Genomic DNA, 14573 nt, shown 5'->3' with positions numbered 1-14573 from the left:
CAATGTCGGTTGTGCTACCATTGTGGTCTAGACGGAAATATTTCAATAGCTATGGGTTGTGGGATGGATTGTTATAGATATTCAAGGCCCCCTGGTGATGTATCATTATGACTTTTGTGATCCCCTGACTATGTCAGGAAATGTCTCAACTTCTATTAAATGAATTACCATGAAATTTGGTTTACACATTTATGGTTCTCACAGGCCGATTTGTAATAACTTTGTTGATCCCTTAACTTTTCATGTAGCCCGTCATCAGATTGGTATGTAGTGTAAGCTAATTTATTGAGTTTCCTCTTAGCGAAATGCTCTGAGCGAATTTAAGTTGGGCTTTTATTGTGAAGGGTAGACTTTGAAGAAGTGAAGCTGTAGCGTTATGCGCTACTGTTGTTTTTATGGGAGTTAATAAAAGTGATGACCGAACCTCCTAGTTTTGTTAAATTATACTTGCCTATAGTAGTTAGCACGCATTAGCTCGGAGGACTAACTTTGCTTGTTTACTTTTGTGAATGTCTTTGTTACCCTGAACGTCCTACCAAACGATAGTACACAGTGGCCTCCATGTTTACTTCCGTACGTCAGCGTGCTGCGCGTGACGTCTTTTCTTTTGCGCATGCGGGTCGGACATCTGGAGTGCCACTGGAACGACATAGAATCCTGCCTTTTATAGATAGATTTAAGAAATGGCTGACATCTCTACGGCCAATATCGCCAACACTAAGCAACTCACACCAAAACAAAATAACCTAGATTAATAAATAGCACTACAGGTAAGAGGAAAAATACGTATTTTAGATTTTGAGGTAAACTGTCCCTTTAAGTCTGACTCAACTACCACAACCTTAATGTCTCCAAATCAATCTTCCTTTTAACTCCCATGCGGACTGTCAGCCAAACCCCCATAAACCCCCAAATCATTTTATTTTTTATTTGACAATGGCTCGAAGTCTGATTCTTTGCCAGGATGGAAAGGAATGTTGACACAACTGCCTCCATCTGCCCGTCCTCAACTTGCAGATGGAGAAGATTCTCAGCTGAGCATACCAACACATGGTCTCTGGCTTTTCATCCTAAACATGTTGTGGGAAAGTCACAGCATTTCAATTGATTGAGCATGTGTACGACATTTGATGGATTTCTGTGCCTGCTGCTTTAATATGGATTTAAATGGGAGAGGCCTGTGTATGATTATGACACTTTTGCCTTTTCATATCCCCTTTGCAGTTAGCTAAGAGAAATATTTTATAAAATATTTTGTTTGTTGTTTTATTGACTTGCTATTGAAGGTTGACGTGCGAAATATGGCACTGCAACACAAAGGAACACAAAGGAGCAACTATACAGGATAACGCAAAGCTTGGTCAAAAAGTCAGGGTTAGGAGTGTGGGAAGGGGGTTCAATGACATGTCGGCTTCCAGTCTAAACATGACTTGGAGCAGGGGCGTCCTCAGTGTGCCAAGTCTATAGAAACAGCGAGGCTTTAAAACTCAGGCCCTATGAGTCAGCCAAAAGCCCTGGACTCAAAAAACCTATTCCAGTCCCTGTGTTCCATGGCAACAGGAACAGATTGGAACCACATCTGGTAGCCATTTCAGTCCCTGCAAGGAGAGGAAGAAAGAAATTTATGAGTGAGGGGGAAAAAGACAAATATTTTCTGCAATGCAAAGCAGAAAGAAAGTGGAGTCGAGTTACACTTGAAAAGGCTTGAAAATATTAATTCTTCCGAGGCCTCAGTCACAAGCAGTTTTTCATGCCCATGTAAGTTCAGGATAAAGGACTAAGCTTTACACCATTTCAGTTGAAATCTCGTAAGAGGCATTCAGTGGAAAGTAACTTCTAGTAGCATGCATGGATAGATATATTCAAGACTTCATGTGGTCATAGAGAGCCCTTTTACTGTGCCGATCCCCTTATTTGTTTTGAAAACCCATTGCTGAAATACTTGCGTTATTCATGAACTTTCAAGTTATTTCTTGAAAAACCTCAATGTAACAGAGAGTCTGAGGTTTTGACGTTTACAATCGAAAAGTAGCTTTTTGTTCTTGTGTTCAAACCACCGACTGTTTCACTGTCTGACATAGATATGTATCTGTTGCAGCACGGTTTCCTAAAGCGCAGTCATATCCCTGGCTGATTCATTGCATCAGACACGGCCAGAGGAGATTTGAAAATGCTGTTTTCGTCTCTTATCCCTGTCGACGCGCTGTCTGCGAGAAACACTGTCTAATTGCAGTCCTCCTCACACGTTAAATGTTGTTTCTCAGCCCTGTGGAAATGCAGTAACTACGAAATGACATTTACTGGAAATGGAGCTAGTGCTTTTCTTGAGCCAAAACCACTGAGAACTGAGGTCAGCGCACAACCAGAATGGGGAAGAGGAACAGCACCAGCATTAACTGTGTGTTTATAGATTTCCAGTGACATCTAATCACTCCGCGATTTATGACCATCATTATAATAGACCCGAAACTCCCTTGCAGTGCCACTGAGCAAAAAAAGGCAACTCTTAATGCACAAATTAAGAGCAACCACACAACAAGCCGACCTCCCAAACACATGCTCAGGCAATCTGGTGTTCTGAAACTAGGTCAGTAAAGTTGAAACTGAAGGAGTGTCAGTTTAGGATGGATAAACTTGTCAATATTGTGCTTAAAGTCAATGTATGAGACTAAAACTGCTATTTACCTTAGTTGAACCCACTTTGCTTTATCCATCACATGTCAAACTACTTGGAACTGGAGCCATGGATCGTTATTCTAGCAGTGTTAGGACATAGAGCATCTGGAAGACACATACCCAAGTTCTGTAAATGTGGAAATACAAATGAATATGAATAGCCAGAAATGTAATTAAGCCACAGTTGTTCTTTCTATAGCTGGATGGAGACTTTTCTTTCTCTTTTTTTCCTTTTCTTTCACATGGAGGGGTGTGCAAAAAGTTGTCTAGGAGCTTCAAATTGCCCTGGATTTTTCCCCCTTTGTCAGCATAATTCAATGCAATGAGTGTATTAGTGGAGACAATTTGGATGGCTAATAGAAAGCAGATCAGTCAGCTGCTCTTCCTTTCTTTTCCTTTCTTTCTCATTCTAGTTCTTTTTTTTTTTAAAACCTTCTCTCTTTCCCTCATGTTTTTTCTCTGTAGCCTATTTTCATTCTCCCTCATTCACTTATTCCTAGCTCTTCTCCTCCCCCCGTCCTATATTCCCTCACATACCCATCCATCCGCTATCTGTGCAGTAAAGTGGGACTTCAGACTCCATAATGTGGCTTGAGGTTTCAGCTTTCACATAATTCCACAGGCTGATCCAAAGTTTTTTTTTCCCTCTCTACTTCTCACTCACTCCAACCTGGAGAGGCAGAGAAAGAGCGAGAAAGAGAGAGAAAGTTGTGGCCTTATTCCAGATATTGGGATAGAAAATGATCACAAGACCAAAAGTGTCTGCCCAAACCCAAGGAAAATAAGCAGATGGCTTATGTTTTTATACACTGAACCCCAACTGTCCCGACAATCAGTCCTGTCTACAACTGACAAACTGTAGCTTGCAACAGCTTTGTTGTTTGAGAGGCAAAATTTCACTCCAAATTTGTTGCCAAAATCAGTCACAGAAACAGAGTTACGATGCAGAGTTACTTGCCTTTAGCCTGCAGGACCATTTCCCTATCTTTCAAACCACATCAGATTTGCTTTATCATGTCTTTGTGACTCAGAGGCCGGGTCAGAATTATTCACACTATTCTTATCTACGTCCTCTTTGGTTAGACACACTTTGATAACAGCCTAAAAAAGGCAGAGCAGTTGCCTTTACTTGTATGTATATGGATATGGATACCTGGGTGTATTTTATTGTATGTGGTTGCAGTGCACTGGCATGTGAAGGGAAGTGTTGGCTGTATATTTACCGTCACTGTGGCTGTGTGCTGGTGTGTACCCGACCCTTACAGCCCTGTTATACTTCACAGAACAACACTGGAGCCATTATAGGGAGCCATGTGTTTCTGATTACCCAGGCACAGATTAGAGGGAGGGGAGCAGTGGTTGCTGTCTGCTTGCCCCCCGGCTCCTCTGATGTGGCCACCAACTGGACATCCATCAGTGCAAATCCATCCGCCACCCTCGCCCCCTTCCCACCTCTGCGCCAAACCTTCACATCTGCCACGATGTCACCACCAGGCCTAACTATCGCCTTATTCTGTTCCCCATAAAAATATGCAAACACTGGAATCTTTATCAGTGAAAGCATTCCTACTTGACCTACATATTGTGCCAAAAGCACCAAGCTGTCACTGCTGTATTCCTAACAAAAAGTGCACACGTTTCTAAATCGTAAACACTGTTGTGGCTCTGGCACAAGAGACGTATTGTGTTTGTTGTTGCTTCAGCATGTGATACTTATTTGAACTCCAAAAGGAAATTCTCTTTTGATTCCCCCCCCTCTCTAGGGAGGTCAGAGGTCAGGGTCAGTGACAGAACAGCATCACAGAGAGTGTGAAGAATCAATGATTTGCAGGACACTTCCGCAGGGTAACTATATGTGGGACTGAAGGGACACTTAACCCGTGGTCAACCGGCCACCCAAAAAAACACAAGCTTTCTTCACATTCATCAGTGTCCTACAATTGTCAAAATGTGCTAATCCTTACTGTACTACATATACTTTTTGAATATTACAGCATTTAGCATTTTCTGTCAATAAAGTTTAAGTTGCTGCAGGGTTTTTTTGTGGTCTTTTCAGCAGTGGTCATAATCATTGTCAATGCAGCCAGTTTCTCATCACCCTTTATGACAAGCCAGATGGTGTTTAAAACAACTATGTAAAAGCTTTATTGCTTCAGCCTTGTGGATGCCAATTGCGATTATAATTATTGGGATAGTGAGTTTGTGCCAACTGTTGGACCGTGGTGTGAATTTCACTACTGTATGGGGTGGTGAAAGAAGTATTTAGATCTTTAGATAGGAATAGTTCAACATTTTTGGAAATTTGTTTATACACTTTCTTGCTGAGGGTTAGATGAGAAGACTAATTCCACCATTATAACTGTTATGTATAAAGCTGGAGGTAAATATGGCAATTCATAGTTTTTATGTAGGATTGTGTGCAGGACTTTTTCTTGTCCGGTGCAGTGAATTCCTATTCCTTTTTATATCAATCTTGTCATCTAACTCTTGGCAAGAAAGCTAATAATGCATTTCCCAAAATGTATACTTCTTCTGTAAGTAAAGTAATATCACAGTGTACAAAGTCAAAATGTGTACTTATGTACTGAATATATTATGGTCAAAATGTATTGAAAGTGTCTAAGGTACTCATTATTGTTGTAGCTGGTTAGGGTGGAGATAATTTTAACTATAGCCTCCCTATAGGCCGTAATCTCAGTAAAAAGCAGCAGCCTTTTCTCACCTTTACCATCAACATAACAAAAACCCTGCAAACAAGTCACTGGCAGCAAACCATCCTTGTCATCTGTTCCTGTACAACACAGATCCTCTACCAAGGCCAGCAGCATCTCGCAGCCTTCTGCCTCAGGAAAATTGGAGCCACTTATTTTAGGTCGTAGGTTCAAGTCAACCGCAAGCTAAATCAAACTCTCATTTACTACATGAGCTGTAAATTTGCTCACGGTTAGTGTCACACATAGACATATCACTCCATTCCTCTGTTTTTATTGCTTCATTTAATCGTTCTATGTATAAGCTCTCCATAAGAGAATAATACAATGAAAACACAGTCACTTGTAGTTTCCATAACCAGATGCAATGTTGTTTTATGTACTGTGCTGACAAACCATAACCTCCACGAGGTTATGGCCACTTACTATACAGTATACAGTGCAGCACACTCATTAGCATTGTATTTTTGAATTTATTTTTGTATTTTTTGAATGAAGCCCTCCACATAGCCCTCACTTCTTTCAGCACTGCCTCTCTTCTTTATAAGCAGCAGGCAGACAGGCAGACAGGCAGACAGGCAGACAGGCAGCAGGCTTCCCCCCAGTTGCCCGAGGCTCCAGACAGATGAGCACACACGCACACACACACACACACACACACACACACACACACACACACACACACAGATAACTGTTTATACCCAAAGTTAAATTTTGTATTCATCTCCCTTGGTCATCCTTAAACATATAAATACATTTCCCCTCTAAGGCACAGAGAAATAGACATCAGAGCCAAATATTTCTCACAAATGGCCATGCAGACACACAAACTAATGTCCCACTGGCTGGTAGGCAGCATCCGGTGCTTTGGAGAAACAGGAAGTGTGTGTATCTTTATAACAAGCTCTCCAAGGGAGGCAGGGTTACAGTGAGGTGTTTAAGTGTTTGATCTTTTGCCAGCTGCAAGTGTTGCAATTAGCAAAATCATACTGGAAAAAGTTGCTCAGTACACATTTTGTAAATGTCTTCATCGTCCAAGTCTCTGTTCCGTAACCCTAGTTATAAATGACTGCGTTTTCCCCTTTATCAGCACATTAATAATAACAACATCCCCTATTTGGCATGCACCACATGATGTAAGCTGAAACATGCTGAATGTGAACACATATGGTATGCATCCACACATATAGACTGAGGAATCAGCCACAGCGAGATCACCCCACCCCCACGGCTCATTGTGTTTTCTCTCCTCTCTCATCAGCTCTTTCTTTCTCTCAATCAACTTTTTATGTTCTTTCAGGCCAAACATACATTGTGAGAAACCAACCCGGAATGGAATTTTAAAACTCAAAGATGCAAACGTAAAACCCCAGCAAGAGGAGTGTACAGGCCCGTGGATTTACGATGGCTGCCAAGGGGAGGAAACCCTGTTAAAAAAGGGGACTGTTTTACTGCCATTTGACACATAATCTCAAACAGTACATGCAGAATGCAGGGCTGAGCTGCAGAGCTCTGTGTCTGGAAAAGATAGAGACAGAGAGATGGTTTTGCTTCAGCATTCCAGGCAGGAATGGTTTATTTTTGTTGGAAACATAATTGTCTGTGGTTTGGATTTTGGAAGTACATTGTACCTGCCAAACTGCCATAAAGTGTACATGTGGGTGTTGCCGCCCTCTTGTGGTGACCTGACGTATTTGCTTTTTCACAACAGAGGAGTTGAGTAAACTTGGAGGCGAGAGATGTTTTCCTCTTCCAGGGTGTTAACACAAGTGCAAATGTGCTGTGCTGTCATGAGGTCTGATTTCATACATGAGTACAATGGAATTAAACATTACTTCTAATGCAACTAAACAGTGAGAAAGAAATGCACTGGAGGTTTGCCATAATGTTTCATTGTATCTGTTGCTGATTTTGTCCGCAATACTACTTTAGAATATACAGAATGCAATTATGAAAATGTAACAGCTGTATTGTAAGATAAACATTTTGGACAAAAACATGAAAAATGGGATGTCATTAAATTAGGTTCTGCATACAGAGTTTAGAGTTAACGGAGTAGTTTAATATTCTGGAAAATATGTTTATTTGCTTTCTTGCTGCATTTCTGTGCAGCGTCTCGGGGGGATCACTGTGCCTGGCTGTTTGGCAAGACATAGGCTACTTACATAATGTAACTTCCCGTAAAAAAAATAATATTTTTTTCCATTGCTGTATGTGTGTGAATTAAATAAACAAGATATGAATGTTAATTAGAGAAATTTATTTTTGAACTGAGCCTGGCTGGTTCTTTCCCCATGTTTCCAGTTTTTATGTTAAGCTAACGGCCTTAATAGAAATGAGAGTAGTATCAATCCTTTCATCTAAATCTAAAAAATAAAACGAATAAGTGTATTTTAGCAAGTTAAAAATGTAGGCTACTTAACTTATTATACTAACCAGGGCATAATGTTCACATGTGTTTCAGACTTCAAAATGAGTGGCCATTTTTGGTACTTTGCTGATACAAAAAGTACACAAAATGGTTCTTGTGAAAATTACTTTTTTCTAAAATATACATAAAGTGATATGCAAATTTCACCCAGTGACCCATCATTTAGGATGTTGTCTTCACCACTAGTCCAAAACAAATCTAAGAGTTTTAGCTAGAGAAGGTAATATGTTACTCTAATGAAGTTAGAAGTTTCGAAGAAACGATATTTCTAAATAATTATTTTTATTGCAAGTCCTTTTTTCTTTCTTTAAGGACACCTGTACAAAACCAGTATAGCTAAAATTAGCTTTTCAGCAGCTATGAGAGTGTGGCTGGTTCTTAGTGGCCCTCAGCCACCTGCAAGTTACACTGTATGGGAAAAAGTGATAAGAGAACAGATGTTCTGTGGACCCCCAATGACATCTGATGTGGAAGAAACTATAAACTATAAAGCCAGGGGCCTCTTCATGGCCTTTGGAAAATTAAAAACAACCTAATAAAGAAGAGCTGACAGCAAAAGAACAATATGTCTAACCATTGACCTACTTTTCAGATTACAAATAATTTGTGATAGAAAAACACTAAGAAAAAGTAAGTACGATCTAACACAGGAGGGCACTGCCCCCCAACAGGAATGTGCCATGGTCTTGTCCACCTTGAGAAACTGTTCAAGTGGATTAAAGGGTTATATATTGTCGGTAATAACTTAGGCAAAAGCACTCAAGGGTACTAATTTGTCAGAAAAAAATGTGGGCCTTCTTGGTGCTCACTTTTGCCCTCGCTGTTAGAGCATCAGACACTAACAACGACACAGCGGTTGAAGAAAAGCTTGATATAGCCAGAGGTAAACTGCTGGTGAGTACAGATAGAAATCATTTATGTACTTTAACTTCAAACTTCCAATGTGGCTATCTTGTCATGTCCTTAAAATGTTTAGGAATTTGTGATAGGAACACAGTAGCCTAAGTAAATAAGCAAATGAGTAAGATGGGGGGATAAGCCATGTGCTGTCATTGTCAGTATGCATTATGTTGAGATACGAAACCTATTTCTTGCACCTTTTATCCAACAAATAACAAAGCGTGCACAATGCTATTTGTCATGCTGTTTTAACTGTCTGTCATTTTTCCTGCAGGCTCCCAGTGTGGTGGGATGAGGCATAAAGAAAATGCCCGAGCTCCATCATTTTCTTCTGGAGCGCTGGGCTTTATAGTATCCTTTTACTCTTCTGTTCCTCAGGCTGGTTGTTAAGACCTGACCTTTACAAAAAAAGGAAGAAAAAAAAAAGACTTTCTCACGACCTCATTTATACACAAAACAATGTTTTTAGCAAGTTGCCAAGTCCGGTGCCAGCTCTGTGAGCTTTCCAAAAAAATGTGCTCTTCTAAGTTGAAATCATGTTGAGTGAGCCTAAAAATAGCAATGTGCTTTATTCCTCACTGCCTACCTGTTGTTTCCCTTGATCCGTTCTTTCCTGTGTAGCCACAACTTGGAATACGATTCATCGGAGGAGAAGAATCCCCATCTGATACTCTATAACGAAAAGGACGAGGTTGTAAAGGTGAGATGTGATTTCAGGGATCTTTTACACATCCACCTTGTGATGGGGCTTATCTAGGGAGCTCCAGGATGTCAAGACAGATTCATGTAGGGAAGTTTTATGACTGCTGCACCTGATATCGGATCATCTGTCAGATTTCAAGTCACACAGACCGAGTGTGTTTGAAAGAGCGAGACAGAGTTACAAAAAAAACAGACGGAAAGAAAGAGTGAGAGTAAGAAAGTCTATAAATTAGGGTTTCTGACAGCTGAGCAATATTTTCTGTACTGAAATAGGACAGTTGGTATGACTAATGATATGAATTTGAACTGAAATTGTTTTTTATGCCCTGAAATTACAACTGTTCAGTGTTTCCCACTGACTTTTATTTTTGTCAGAGTAGAAAAAGCCTGTGAATCTGCAATCAAGACAGTAGGAGACAATTAAACTCTCCACTGAAACCAATACTAATTAATTTAGCGTTAGCCTCTTCCAAATGCGCAAAGAGCCCCTGCTGTGATTTAAAAGTAAACATACTTTACTGCATTTTTGGGGTTTTCACCTTTATTTTTCCCTCATAATGCTTTTTTCATTTAAGTTTTTATTTTGTCACATTCAGGGTCTATTGTTTCTTGTTTCCATTTATTGGATAATGTGGGCGGCCTTTGAGAATGTAATTTAACTTCATATGAAGATGTATTTCAGAGACTAAAATACTGAATAATAAATGAAAATAAATGTGCAAGGAGGGACCTCTATATCAGTGACTGAACATGTTTTAACAAAAATCCAATTTTGGGCAACCAAATTAATGTATCAGAATAAAAAACATATACTTCTCTGCCTACATCTAATTGACACTGCATTACTGCTTTTAAGCCTTTATCCATGTGTCTAAATGCATGTGTGTTTCCTTCCCGACACGTCAGACTGTTCCTGTGAAGAAAATGAAGGCAGACGAGATCAGCAGCCTGTTGGACTCACTAGGTTTCTACAAGAGGTCCCAGAAAGGGGAAGAGGTGCCAGAGGAGTTCCAGCATTTCCCCCTGCGCACCCCTAGGGACGAGCTGTGATGACACCTTGTGGCCGAACTCTGCCGCTGCACCCCAGTCACATTAATGACGAGTGGGGCCCCAAGGCCAAAACGATAAGCCAGGCACCATTCTGAGGACTCGCTGGCAGGGTGCGGCGTGCAGTGTGTTAGTCATTGCTGTGTAACTCTGTTTATGTGCTTTAAATAAAAAAGGCCATAAAACACCACAACAAATGGATCGATGCATTTAATGTCCCTGATGTCTCCATTTAATTTAAGCTACTAGTCACTTGGAATGGTATACATTAAAACATAATGCAGAGAATGTGCACACACTGAAAACAGACATTTGAATGAGTTTTATATGTATTTGGGAGAACAATTCTATTTGTGTGCAAAAAGGGAAGATTAGTATTTTCCTAAATGAACATGCATTGTTCTGGTTTTCATTTTGGTCCCTTTATTTCTGTAAAGCGTTAACGAATGTTACATTCTCTAATTAGATAAACAAATTTACTGGGCATCATGAACGGCCGCTTGCTTACTTACTAACAAACTGCCATGCGGCTTACTCAGCCTAATCCTCAGCCCGCCTACCTCACTATAATCTGATTAGTGGAGTCTGCCAGCATGCGCCTGAGTGTGTTCATTTATATCTGTGCCTTCATGCATTTGTGTACTTGTGTGACTTAAAACAACAAGATTTGGCAGGAACACAAACACAGTTTTAGACCATTACACTTCCTGACTCCTTGGCTCCGTCATGGTCACCAGCTCTACCCACAATGCCTGTGTTTTACTCACCTGTTCCCGAGAACCTGCAGATGGGTCTGGCCTATATGGGAGGCTCTGTGTTCACCAACAACAGGACAGCAGACAGTGACTTCACCAGGGAGCAGGAGGACGCGTCTGGTTGGTTACTGCTTCCATAGACTGTTTACGACTATAGTTTACTGCAATATAAGATCACATTTTAGAATACATTATCGTATAATAGTGATAATGTATATGGAAAAGATGTAAGTATATGTAACTGAAACAAGTTCTGATATATAAATCATGTGAGGGGTAGACAAAATAATGTAAACACTTAAGAACAACTACGTTTAACTTCACCATTGTAAACATTTTTAATACTGTTTCTATTGCCATATTATGTTATATTTTTATAAAATGATGCTCCTGCAATTATCGATGTATGTTTTGAACATTTTGCTACCTGTGTTATGCCACTAAAAGTCACACGCCAAGGTTTTGCTGTCCAGACCTCATTTATAGCTCACAAATGCTGCTTACTGCTATTGAACCTATGATCAACCTTTGCGGTGCCCCTTATTTTGATTAAAGTTGCACTATGAGTTCCTGCATGGTTTCAGCGCAATTTCATTTTTGTCTCAAATCATAGGCATCTCTCCTTGATCCGCTAGCTGCCTGCCCCCTGAATACACTGTGAAAAAGCCCGGTCTCGGGAGACAACAACACAGGGGTCGTAAACGTCAAACAAACACTAGAGGCACAGGATAGCCACCAAAATACAACAAAACACTCCAGCCAATCACCGACAAGATGGTTGGGGGAGGGGGTGGGGGTTAGTGACAGTTAGTCAGTTAGTCATGACAGTTACGGAAACATGGGGGGAGGGGCGAGCTTGCTCTGTTTTGTTTGAAATGTACTTGTAACGTCAACAGAAGTGACCATGCAGGAACTCATAGTGCACCTTTAAGTTTGATTCAAAGTTAAGTCCCTTTTCACGTGTACATTATTGTGTCTACCTTCTGTACACAGACAAAGCATAGGCTACCCCTGAAATCTAAATTGTGGAACATTGTATTAGATGCAACTGCCTGTATTGTGCAAAGAAAACATTATTTTTGTAAGTGTGTGTTCATAATAGCAAAACTTTGGATGTAATGAATATGAGTGTTTATACAGTAGACTTGTATTTGTCTTGCAGTGGTCAACGAGCTGGTTTCTTACCTTCCCCTGCAGATGCTTCTTTACTTCAACATGTTTTATTTTCCCTGTTGGTGGTTTTCTGCTGTTTTCATGTTGGAAGTCAAGGTCAGTTGGGTGGTAGGGAAGCGATACCATTCATAAGACAAACCTTAGATAAATCCTTTTAAAAAGAGGAGTCATTCAATCAACTCACAGACTCTTGGTCCATAGCAAGGTTAGTGTTTTCAGAATTGATAGATAATTCATTGGACAGTTTGGATGACCTGCATGTTGCATCACTAATGTCATAATTTAATGTATTCAGAGGTGTGTTGAATTTATTCAACTTCCACTGTGTCAAATTGGAAAACTAGTGACTTTGGCGCTGTCTAGTGGTAGCAGCAAAAAAGACTCCATGGTAACCCCCTCAGATCAAACCAAAAAACCACGGAGTGAAAGCAACACAGCCTACCTTCACCGGGATTGTCTCATCTTTCTGTAAAGCCAAACTTGTGCTATCAGAATCATTTGAAAGATGTTAAAATCACATCATACTTTCATAAGTGTTTTTATGTATGTTTGCCCCCTAAATAGCATACTGTTTAAAGTGTTTTGAACTGCAAGTCATACCTTCCTGACAGTCCAGCTCTGCTTTATTTCCAGTTCTATTATCTTCCCGGGTACTACCAGGCTCTGCTTATAACCGGGATGATCCTCCTCACAGTCACTGAAGCGGTCAGACTTTATCTGGGCTACATTGGCAACCTTAAGGAAAAGGTAATTCAAACCACAATGCAGAGCTCTTTAATAAACTTGTCTCCATAATAACACAGCAGAGGAAGGGGCTGCTTAAGTATTCTGTCTGCATGTGTAAACAATCAGCTCTTGGCTACAACTGTCTATTAAGTTTGTGTGTGTGTGTGTGTGTGTGTGTGTGTGTGTATGTGTGCGTGCGTGTGCGTGTGTGTGTGTTCAGGTGTGTGTGCGTGTCGTTGCTTTCGTGTGGATACAAGCGAAGCACTTGATGCCTGACTGCTCTATCTTTGCATCGCCTCCATCCACTAACCCAAAATTCTCCTTCCCTCCCTGTCATCAGGTGCCAGAGCTGGCAGCCTTCTGGCTCCTGTCTTTCATGTTTCAGCTGCCAGTGCTGCTGTTCTTCCTGACTGATGAAGGAATTATCATCCTGCCTCTAGAGAGAGCTGTGCACTCCCTCTACCTCCTCTTCCTGCTCGCCCAGATCCTGGCTTCCTTCCTGGCTCTCAGGACCATGACCCGAAAGCTCACACTGCTTTTCCATTTGCGCCAGTTTGGCAAGGTGGAGAGCTTTCGCCACACAGGGCTGAGCCCTGTCTACGGGCTGCCCTACCACCGCAGTGTGCTGCCCATGTCACCCACCCATAATATGTACCATTAAAGTCAAAATTTCTTTTTCCAATTAACCTTAAACTTGTCTCTCTAATTTACAGTACTGCATTATGCAGCATTATGTGCTTCCCCAAATGCCTCCCTGCAATTGCTGGAGAACAGATGTGAGTTTGTTATTTGAAATTGTGAGCATTTAAATACAACTATCCAACTAATTTGTAAAAACTGTGTTCTGTCAATCTATATGTGACTGCATTGCATTCTGGTCTTTTGAGGCCACTGTGCAGAAATGTATGTGTGCCATATCTTCCTGTATGACTTCTGATCATGTGTGTAAAATGACAGCTCTAGAAAGAACACAAAAAAAAATCCTGACATTTGCTGTTGTTTTAAAATGATGAAAAACATCAGTTTTAGCCCCACTCTAAATGTCAAAACCTGACACCATGTCAGCCAAAGTGTCATGTTGCAACATAAAAACACAGCAAAACACATCATCAAAGAAAAAAAAAAATGGCCTCAGAAATACAAGGCAGTACATTGCCAGTAGCTGCTTTTATCAAACAGTGTTATAAAGGGTTTCATTTTTTTCTCTTCTTTAATGATGATGGATAATGGAGGCTGGAGTGTTGGTAGAACAGAATTGTTTTTACCAAGGTAGATTCAATTGTCTTCAGCCCATGATACAAGATTAGTGTTTACCAGGTGTAGAGTAACCTGTTGTTTTGATCCTGGAAGGAACAATGTGAGACTTACTTTAAATTCTTCCAATTTAACTGTAAGTTGTTCCTACAGTAGGCTATATGATATTACCATTACAGTTTGATGAGTGGGATGCAC

General features: G+C 40.5%; 2 protein-coding genes across 2 annotated transcripts; both read left to right on the top strand.

Moving 5' to 3' along the window:
• The first annotated feature begins 8509 nt into the window (after positions 1–8509).
• selenoe (selenoprotein e) lies at positions 8510–10671 on the top strand. The gene is made up of 4 exons (XM_031305632.2): positions 8510–8712; positions 8993–9069; positions 9340–9418; positions 10327–10671. Exons 1-4 carry the CDS (start codon positions 8605–8607, stop codon positions 10468–10470), a joined length of 408 nt encoding a protein of 135 aa, XP_031161492.1. The 5' UTR covers positions 8510–8604; the 3' UTR covers positions 10471–10671.
• A 241-nt stretch (positions 10672–10912) lies between these two features.
• zgc:112294 (transmembrane protein 17A) lies at positions 10913–14165 on the top strand. Its single transcript, XM_031305019.2, has 4 exons — positions 10913–11342; positions 12385–12491; positions 13029–13142; positions 13462–14165. The coding sequence occupies exons 1-4, from the start codon at positions 11216–11218 to the stop codon at positions 13780–13782; spliced, it is 669 nt and encodes a 222-aa protein (XP_031160879.1). The 5' UTR covers positions 10913–11215; the 3' UTR covers positions 13783–14165.
• The last annotated feature ends 408 nt before the right edge of the window (positions 14166–14573 follow it).

The sequence above is a fragment of the Sander lucioperca genome, chromosome 2, assembly GCF_008315115.2.
Source record: "Sander lucioperca isolate FBNREF2018 chromosome 2, SLUC_FBN_1.2, whole genome shotgun sequence".
Classification (NCBI taxonomy): Eukaryota; Metazoa; Chordata; class Actinopteri; order Perciformes; family Percidae; genus Sander; species Sander lucioperca.
Note: the sequence above shows the minus strand (reverse complement) of the source record. Positions and strands in the feature narration are given on the sequence as shown.